The sequence below is a fragment of the Trichechus manatus genome, unplaced genomic scaffold (genome assembly GCF_000243295.1).
Source record: "Trichechus manatus latirostris isolate Lorelei unplaced genomic scaffold, TriManLat1.0 scaffold00177, whole genome shotgun sequence".
Lineage (NCBI taxonomy): Eukaryota > Metazoa > Chordata > Mammalia > Sirenia > Trichechidae > Trichechus > Trichechus manatus.
In genome coordinates this window covers 3,011,263-3,021,801 of record NW_004444113.1, presented here as the reverse complement: position 1 = coordinate 3,021,801, position 10,539 = coordinate 3,011,263, and the positions used below count along the sequence as shown (strand labels likewise).

The 10,539-nt window shown below is 47.9% G+C and overlaps 1 protein-coding gene across 2 annotated transcripts in view; it reads right to left on the bottom strand.

The window, feature by feature from the left end:
* ITSN1 (intersectin 1) overlaps positions 1 to 10,539 on the bottom strand; it is a 221,749-nt gene that overhangs the window by 52,643 nt on the left and 158,567 nt on the right. For both annotated transcript variants that reach the window (XM_004386976.2, XM_023741323.1), the window contains 2 exons: positions 9,817 to 9,934; positions 7,548 to 7,739 (listed from right to left, as the gene is read on the bottom strand). In XM_004386976.2, the coding sequence (XP_004387033.1) occupies positions 7,548 to 7,739; positions 9,817 to 9,934 (310 nt within the window). The remainder of the gene's footprint in view (positions 1 to 7,547; positions 7,740 to 9,816; positions 9,935 to 10,539) is intronic.

Genomic DNA, 10,539 nt, shown 5'->3' with positions numbered 1-10,539 from the left:
GGGAGAGAATCAGCCTCCTCGAGGGGAGCGGTGACTCTGGGTGTAGGTGGGGGAGCCAGGGAGAGAATCAGCCTCCCCTGAGTCTCCACCGCGCTGGGGGCGGCTGCTCTGGAGAAAGCGCCGTGGGGCAGCCCCCATCACAGGACATGCTCCTTGTCCCAGCTACAGGACTGCTTGGAAACTGCCAGCTGCTGCCACGTTGGGGGCTGAACGTCCCCTTCTTTGCTGGCACGGGAACACAGGCCACAGAACGCCGCGCCGGTACAGAAAGGACCCAGTGGCTAGCGGCATCGTGACAGATTTATTGTGGCGCGCCGCACAGGCCTGCCAACAGGGCCCGCAGACGTGCCCTTTAAAGCCTCACACATTCCGTGTTCCCCATAGCCCCCCACCGTCAGCCGTGTGAACCTCAGGGCCAACTTATCCACACCCACCAGGAGTCTGCTGATTAGAATGTGGTCCCAAGTCCAGGGAGGGCCGCATTTAAGAGCGCTTGCTTCGACGCACGTGGGCCTCCTGCTAATGGGGAAAAGGGGACCATGATTCGTCCACAAGCGAATGGGGCAATCCTGAAACAAGACGTCTGCAAGCTTTAAGGGAACTTGTCCAATCTTTCCATTCTGAAGCCCCTAATCTGTAAACGCAAGTTTTCTGATAGTTCTTAAAAGGCACACAATTTACCCGCTATCTGGTTTAATGCAAAGGACGCAGGATGCCACTGGACTGAATTCACTGAGACACAAATGCTTCTTGTCTCCAGTAACAACAAAGCTAGCATCTACTGGGTACTTACTATCCACTCGGCATTGTTATTATCATCATCTCGTTTTTACATGAGGAAACAGACGCACAAAGAGATGAAGGAGCTTGCCTAAGATCACACGGCTAGTAAGTGGCAGAGCTGGGATTTGAATCCCTGCTCTAAACCACCATCCCATGTTGCTCCTTATCCCAGGATACAGTTAATGCTGATGACCACTCCCCTACCCCGAACAAGTATCTTCCTATGGGCAGGTGGCCTACAGGAAAATAAAATGTTCTTAAACTTTAATAAAAAATGGAGTAAAGAGTCTGGCTGCTTACCAAAAGGTCAGCAGTTCAAACCCCCTGGGGCAGTTCTACTCTATCCTATAGGGTCACTAGGAGTCGGAATCAACTCAGTGGCAACAGGTTTGGTTTTTGGTGGGGCCTGGAGTGCAACTAGTGGATCAGTGCGCATGGCTGCATGGTGACAAGGACCCAGATGGGTGAAGCGACGGCATAGGACATTTAATAAGGGGAAACCAGGGGGATTGGTTGTTTAATCCCTTCCCCGAGTGAAAGAGCTTCCTTTGTAAAAAATGGCAGAAAATGTGCCTTACCCTCTCCTGGCTCAGAGTTAGGGGCAACGAGCTCAACAGAAAGCCTCTCCAGCTTTTTCAGTTATGACGGGCTGACTCAAAGGCAGGGAACTGCTCCGGAAGGTCTCCAAGGCTGCGATCGTCACGGAGGCAGACTGTCTCACCTTTCTCCCTCGGAGCGGCTGCCGGGTTTGAACCGCCGACCCTTCGATGGGCAGTTGCGCTCTTAACCACTGAGCCACCAGGACATTTTAGTGACCTGTCAACCACTCCGCCTGGCTCTCTGCCTCTCTCTGCCCCTTTCTCACACACACACCTAGCTTGTGGATCTCAGAAAGAAATAACAAATTAGCTTCTAAAAGGCAGTTTGCTTAACGGCAAGTCGCACTGACACAGGGTTTTAAAGCTGATTCTTAAACTTTTGAGAATCAAGTCATCATTTTAAAATGCCTGGGGAGTTTCTGATGTAAAGGACAGACCTTCCGGGGAGGCAACGGAACTCTTTGAAATGGAACAAGTACATACCAAGAAACGTTCTGGAAGTCTGGTTTTCGCTAAGTGGAGTTTTCTAAAGAAGGGCCGCGGAGAACAGTGGCTAAGGAGAAATATTCAGGAAGGCGGCTTCCGCGCCCTTTGATGTTACTGTTTCCCCACAGTACCAGACGCTCTGGAGAAGGGGCAATTTTTCCAGGCAGTTTTGGGACTGTGGGTATTCAATGCAGTTTCTCTAAAAAGTCTCTTGAGTATTTTTGGAACTAAAAACAGTGAATAGGGTTAATTTATAATTTTGCTAAAAGAAAAAAAATAATATTCACTTTCCTCCAGAAATGAGTTTTCAATTTGCCAGGAAGCAGGACTGATTGCGGCATGTTATACCCGGTCCCCAACTGGCCCACCGGTGCTGGAGTGGAGACTCGGCCCCAGGCCATCGGGGGCCTCCTTCAACTCCCTGATCCTCAGCCTCCTTCTCAGACCAAATAAGGAAGACGCCAGGAGCTTTGGGGAGAGACTCAAATCTAAAGAAGGAAACTGGAGAGGCGTCTTGGTTTCCTCTGTGAGGGTGATGTCACGTATACCAAGAACTGGGACTATGGTGTTTTCTTCACATTCGTTGATTCGTTTGGTTCACTGATTCGACAGGCATTTTTGAGCACCTCATCTAGTACGTGTATTAGGCTGAACCATGGGAAAGGGCCGTTTCTGTAAGTAAACGGTCATACTGGCCGTTCCTTATGGTGAAGCTGCTACTTAGAAGGTCTTCCTGAGCTAGCGTTACTAGGTTGTTCTTTTTTTATGATAAAAAAAAAAAAAGGTGCAGATAACCCAGTCTGGGCTTGCTATGCTTCCAACAGAGCTGCTCCGGCCTGGGTTCCTTTTCAGGAGCTGGGCAGACACGTTTCCACCGTGCATGTATGGTTAACATGCTGTAACTGTAGATCAGTTTCTCAGACACTCTTTTACACAGAGGCAATTGGGGTGTGGGCCACCTGGGGAGCCCCCGGCAAACACCCTGTCCCTTTAGCTCTCTAGGCCCTGCTTCTGCAGTGCCCGAGACAGCGACCTTGAGAAGGCAATTCACGTCCGCAAGACAAAGGCTTCTGCCTTTGACTTCTTGTCCATATGCTACTGGGGCAAACTGTATTCAAGGTTCAGTTGTCAATATATCCGTACAGACAAATCAACACCAATATAAAATTAAACGATTTAATGACCCATTGTTTCTGTTCAACAAAGAGCTCAAAAAAAAAACCCCGACACCTTTAAATTCTGAGACCAAACGCGATACTCAGTATCTCTTCACTGATTTAATTAGAGACATTTTATTCAACTTTTCATTAGCCAGGTTCTTGGAGAATATGACGAAGTGCAAATAGTTACAGGGAATAATCAAGAATACTAAGGACACGTTTAAAACATGAAAATAAGGTTCCGGGACGCTTTTTATGCTGCAAGTACATGTTGCTGTTAGGTGCTGTGGTTTACGTTGTGTGTTAACTTGGCTGGGCCGTGACTCTCAGTGTTTACATGTGATCACTCCCATGACTGAATATGCTGTGAGTAGCCAATCAGATGAAAGGGCGTTTGCTTGGGGGTGTGGCCTGCATCTGAATATAAGCAGATGTTCTGGCTTTTTGCTTGCTTGGGATCCTGCGGCTGCCTCCTGTCGTCTCACCTCCAGTTCTTGGGACTTGAGCTGTCAGCTTATCTGCCATACTTGGGATTCATCGATCTTCACAGCCTGTGAGCAGAGGCCTGCTCTCTGACCTGCCAATCTTGGGTTGACCAGCTCCTGCAGCTATGTGAATCAGGAGAAACCTTGCAGTCTTGCCTGTTGATCTTGGAATTCGTCAACCTTCATAGCCTGTGAGTGGGAGTCCTGCTTTCCGACCTGCCGATCTTTGGCTTGCCAGCTTCTGTGGCTGCGTGACTTGGGAGAGGCCTCTACCCTTCCATGGACTTGGGACGTTCTAGCCTCTACAATCGCTTGAGCTGCTTCCTTGATATAAATCTCTCTCTATATATATTTATATGCTTTACCGGTTTTGCTTCTCTAGAGATCCCAGCCTAAGACAGGTGCCGTCGAGTCGGTTCCGACTCATGGTGACCCCATGTACTACAGAACGAGACACTGCCCGGTCCTGCGCCATCCTCACAATCATTGTTATGCTTGAGCCCATTGTTGCGGCCACTGCATCAGGAATATGGTATAAGCTTATTAAATGATTAAATGTACTTAATAGTTGTTATCCCAGCAACCCCAGCAGCCACTAACCAGGCCACTTTTGGCCAAGAGCAACCCAGTCAGTCAGCACTCACCAAAGTGGCCAGTGGGTGAGACCAGGGTTTCTCAACCTCAACACTAGTTGACACTCTGGGCCTGATAACTGTTGTGGGGGACTGTCCTGTGCATTGTGGGATATTTAGCAGCATCCTCAGCTTCTACCCACTAGATGCCAGTAGCACTCCCATCCCCCCAAATTGTGACCATCAAAAAATGTCTCCAGACACTGCCAACATCCCGTGGAGTGGGGGACTGCCTCAGCTGAGAAGCACTGGGTTAGATGGAGACTCTACAATCACACACACTCGATCTGTGATGGGGAGAGCAGTCTCCTGGGGAAGAACTCATGTCAGCCTCACAGATGCAGGAGAAAGCCTAGAGGGCTGACCTACAGAAAGGGTATCAGAGAGTGTTCCAAGGAGTATTGCAGAGTATTACCCACCTCAACAACTGCATCCTTCTAGCCAAGCTGAAGGCTGGAGGAGAAATGCTGACTTACACAGGGGTCCCTTGGGAAAAGAGGGGGCCTGCTGACTTGACCTTTGTCCCACAAGAGGGTGGGTTGGGGGACAGTAACGGGCAGCTCCTCTCCTCTGCTCCAGGCTTTTGCGTACCCTAACAGCTCCATCTGGAATATCCACTTCTCTCCCTATCTTCATCTGGCTCCTCATTCTCTGCAGGTCTCAGATTAGACATCACTTCCTCTCGGAAAAATTCTGACTCCTTCCCTGCAATCCCCACCCCATCAGCGCTGGGTTCCCCTAGCCCAGAACTTCTCACACACACCATATACGTTACATGCACATCTACACGTACTCCGGTAGTCTGCGCTTCTGCTTGGTTTCCTCCATTAGAGCATGAACCCCGTGAGGACAGGGACCCCGTTTTTATAGAGTACCATGTTCTCCCCAGAGCCCAGCAGGGCACCCTACATAGTTGATGTATTTGCTGAATTGACGAATGAAACTGCTTTTCACCTGTCGGGGGAGGACCAATAAGTGAAGCTGATGAGGGTGAATCAAGCATGCAGCCACCAGAGCCAACAGTTTCATCAGCATGGACGCTGGTGTATTTCTGGACAGGCAGCCAAACCGGAGCGTGTGTGCGTGGCCAAAGCAGATCGTGAACCACTGTACAGAGATGTGCAAGTTTCCATCCTGGCCCACTTACTTTTGGATGTCAACAGTCTCTTATTATGATACATCTTTTGGACAAGTGTTTTGTTCCCAGAGCCAAATCACACACCTGGTCCCATGTATCAAAAGCTTACACCAAGAGCCTGATCAGACAGTGAACTGCTAAGGGGGGGTAGTTCTATTCTTCGACACCAATATTACAAGGAACAATCGTTTACATATTGACCAGGGCGAGGTGAGGAGCAAGGGAGAGGGAGGTTCAAATGTGGCTCAGAATCAACCAAGTCTGTGTTTCAAAGAACACACGTCAAACATGGCACGCAGGCAGCAGGCCACCTGCTGACATCTAGTCTGTTTGGGACCCCGTCCCTGCTGCCAGGTTTCAACATCAAGAACACAGAGACATCTCCATCTAACTTTTGTATGAGGAATTTAATTATCTACACACGTAACTAATTCCAAAGTTTGTATTACAGTTGTGAAAGCCGCAGGTTTAGATATTTATATATTTTACATTCATATCCAGGAAAATACTGAAGAGCAACGGAGCGCGGAGGCGCCGTCCTCACTCTGCACCGGTGAACGGAGAAGCGCCTCGCCAGCACTGCCGGCTCCACCTCGGAGAGAGGTGGGCAAACAGAAGGTGACTACAGGTTAAGAAGCCATGAGTCCAACAGCTAGTTGTGCTTGAGGCTCCCCCGTCCCCCCCGAGTCCCTGCTGTCAGCAACAGGCATTTTATTGAGAGCTGGAAAGCCTGAAACTAAGGTTTAAAAGACACACATGGCTTCGGCTATAGCACATCTTACACACAAACGGACCACGAGCTCCATTTAATATTAATCTGTAGAAATTCCACAGTCTAGTTAAAAAATGTAAACATTGGAAATTAATTGCAGGGAGATTTCTATACATTCTTTCTTGTCAAGGAAATTACTTGTTCAAAATATGTCATTCCATGAAAAGTAATTGGAATACAACATCATGTAACAGAGACAAAGGAGAGATTGCCAATACTGCTGATCGTAACACCCTCCATGGTGTCTACTGAGCCATGGTATGGAAACACACAAAATTAAAAACCCAAAACAGAAAACACCAACTCAACCACATAAATCTGAGACCGAACAAAAAAAAACGCAGGTGCTTTCCCATGTGGCTACAAGGTCACTGTGCAAAATAAAATGAATGAAGATGATGAGAGCATCCTACGAGGGGAACCGCTTTCGTCGTGGAGGGGACCAATTTCTTATGTACAGGATGTATTACACGCTCAACAAAATACATCCGATACACACAAACAAGCACAAAATACCTTCTGCTTAATTGGGCTCATTCTACACACCTTTAAAACAGACAGACTGAACTCTTCTGTACTTCTATGGCAGGGGGTTGGGGGGACTCAAGCCACACAATTCAGTAGGTAACACTGGACGAGATGAAAGCTTACACAAAGGCTCAGGTTTCTGGGCATTTGGAACATGTCTGGATAACACACGCAGCATTCCTTGACAGTGGGTCTGTTTGCAAAACCAAAACTGCAAAGAAGTGATTTTTCTCCTTTTCTTTTTTTTTTTTTAATTTTATTACAAGGCTAAAATATAGATTTAAAAAGAATCTCCAAACTACTGAAAGCACCTGTGCGAAGGTGGGGAGGATCGATCTGCGTCCCGAGGAAAGCCACAAAAGGACCCACTACCCTGCGTGTTTCTGCAAGTTTCACTTCTGTCTCTGCAAATAACTCAAACATCGCAATCCCGTGCGACTAAGGTAAATGAGGTAAAGTGCTGTGCAGCGGGCTCTTGTACTCAGAAGGCAGTGGATGATCATGCTGGAAGTCACATGATCAAGGCTGCATCTCCCATCATCCCTCTGGGCAGTGATATGGGATAGTGGGTCTCTTTGAGGACTTTCAAGCCTGAGTGGGGGATGGACAACATATGATTCCTAGAAAAAGGAGGAAAACAACACATAAGCAAAACAAAACAATGAGCAAAATTCAAGCTAGGAAAATGAGTCAGGCAGGTAAACAGCATGGTGCCAAAATGATCTTAAAAAAAGGAAAAAGGGGAAGAGGGAGCAAGGGGGCATGCTACAGAAGGAATGAAAAAAGGAAAAAAATTACCCCTCAAGACAAAGTCTCGCATTACAGAAGGTCTTCAAAGAGACTGTTGCGAACGCAGCAGTGTCTAGCTTTAAGTTCTGCAGGCAAAGCTCGCAGAGTCAGAGCAATGCTGCACGTTCAACTGAAAGACACCAGAATGGGCGGCGACGGGCCGCCGGGCACTTACATTGCTGGCTGGGGTCCATGTCTGTGGTCAGCTTCACATAATTGGATGGGAAGAGCCCCACTTGTCCGCTGACTTCTCCTTTCCACCAGTCGGGGTCCTCCTTGTTGAGGACGTTGATGATCTGGCCCTTGTTGAAGGCCAGCTCGTCGTCGTTCTGCGCCGCGTAGTCGTACATCCCGATCACCTGGCACACTGCAGGAGACAGGGGCGGGGTGAGCGGTGCCGTCTGCTGCAGCGCGCGCACGGGCAGCTTGGACCACTGGATGTCCTAGGTGTTGCTGTGCTCCTTCAGAACGGGCTAAATTAAGTGTGGGTGCTCTAAGGTGACTTTCGTGGTGTGGGCAGGAGAGGAAGACAAAGGATTAAAAACCGAGACACCAGCAATATGTCCACAGTGTCTTTAATTTTTACAATACCTTCTTCCTTCTCATGCTCACTTGTCAGCAGCGAATTTACAGTGGTGATGTGAATGCTCAGGGACCCGTTTCTATTTGAGTGCAGTGGGAGTCCTTCATAAGGCTGACTCTGGAGCACTGGCCCCACAGTCGTCCTCATTTCCTGCTGCATGGGACAGCTGTGTACCACGGGGACTTGACTACAATTTTTCTTTTCTTTTCTAATTTTTAAGGTGGAAGGGAATACTCATTTGATCTCCAAAAAATCTAAATTGTGAAAAGTAGAATCACGGTTTTAAAAGAATTCCAGTGTACCTTTGTGTCTCAAAATAAGAGATGTCCATGCTCAAGAACAATCTCTTCTCATTCTATCTCACACCTATTGTGGTTAGTCATGTCTACTCGGCCCCAACCCCGTGCTCAACAGAATAAACGCTGCCTGGTCCTTCACCATCTCCACGATTGGTCAGGGATCAGACCCCTGTGATCCACAGAGTGTTTATTAGCTGATTTTCGGAAGTAGATCGCCAGGCCTTTCCTGGCTTAGTCTTATTCCACTTAGTCTGGAAGTTCCGCTGAAACTTGCTTGGCATCCTAGCAACACACAAGCCTCCACTGACTGACAGGTGGTGGCTGTGCATGGGAGCACCGGCTGGGAATCGAACTTGGGTCTTCCACATGGAAGGCAAGAATTTTACCACCGAACCACCACTACCCCCCAAGGAGGTTAGAATGTTCTCAGATAAGTACAGATAAGTCTGTACGTTAAATTGTAATCCCCAATTAATTTTTCTTAACCAAGCTATACTTTGGTTTAAAAACCAAAAAAAAGAAAAACAAAAAAAAACAAAAAAAACTTGTTGCCATCCAGCTGATTCCGACTCATAGCAATGCTACAGGGCAGAGCAAAGCTGCCCCACAGGCTTTCCAAAGAGCGGCTGGTGGATTCTCTTAACCACTGTGCCACCAGGACCCCTATACTTAGGTTTGGGTTTACAGAATTCTCCAACTAATTCAATCACTCCAGCAAATTACTTGTGTGTGTGTGAGGGGGGTGGACACAGAGGCTCAGCTGGGGTGGGGGAATCACTCACAAAGTTGGCCAATCTCTTCATTTCTCACAACGACTGCCAAGTTTCCATCTCACTTCACTGGGGCTGACAGCACAGACATTTAACCATGGGGGGGGACTAGAACATTTTTCACAAATGCCACCCAAGAACTGGTGACCGAGAGACCTAAAGCCGAACTCTGCTCCTCTGACCTCACCTCTCCCCATTACTACAGAGGCGTCTCATTCAGTCTCTTCAATCAGAACACAGCCAGTCAGCTTAACTGCGGTGCTCTCCGTTCTCTTGCATCCTTCCAGGGATGTGCGTACAATATCCTGCCTGTGATGAAGCCCCTCCGTCACAGTGAGCATCACGGGGAGTTATTGTCGCCTTCAGTGAATACCACATCTCTACCAGCAGACCCCCGTGGCCTCCAGCCCAATCTCCTGACCTATTTAGACCCTCGGCATTTATTTTTAGGACTGTCCTTCTCTCCCCTCACACCCTAGCCCAAGCCCCAATTTAAATAGCTGGAAGGAAATCAAGAGAAAAGTCTGCTTTAATGTCATAGTACTCATGACTCCCTCAGGACAAGGGTCCCAACAAGGGCTCCGTTGTACCCGGCACAGTGAAGCTACTTAGATACTAGGTCCTTTTGAAAAACATATTCCATATCGCAGTGATCGGGTGTCAGTCCTGGCAATGACAAGCAGCACTTAGAGAAGATGTGAACACAAGCGAAGACACTTCCTGAGAAAAGCGAGTGGAAAGAAAAAAGTGACATGCACACCCGCCTCCAGCTAGAGACCGTAAGCACCTTACCTGCAGGTACTGCCGTGGACTTTGGTGGGTCTGTTGGAGTAATTTTGCTCGTCCCAGGGCTTAAAAGTTTTACATAATTAGCTGGAAACCAGCCTATCTGGCGCTTTTTCCCACGTGCCTAATAAGAAAACAATTATATCAGAACTTTAAAAAAGGTTCACATTCTTTCACGATACAGTTTCCTCTGTAACACAGCACTTACACAATGCTTACACATAACTGGACTCCAAACGGCACGGACGTTAGCATCCATGGATTACTCAGTTTGGAAAATAAAGTATTGTAGCTGACATTCACAGTGTGGCAGTGACTGATCGGCGATCCTGGAGGGGTTTTGCATCAGCTAGGTCACGTGGATCACAAGTTCAGGACGCGTGCAGCGTATCCAGGGCGGCAACCCTCTGCATATGTCCTGAATTTGCATGATATCTAGGATGGAATTCTGCTACCAGCTACGTGACATTAGCTCTCAGCTGTTAATTCAGGGAGTGCAGAGATTATGGTGAATGCCAACGTTATTTATGGATTTTAAGACTAATAATAATAATTCCAGAAGGACGATACCATTGTTATTCCCATTTTCCAGATGAAGAAGGTGACGCCAGAAAGTTAAGTGACAGCCCCACGATCACAGTTAGTGGAAAGTCAAGACTCCTGCCTTGTCTGCACTCCCCTTTATGGGCCATACGTAAGGTCAGGCGCAGATAAGGTCCGTGCGTCTGC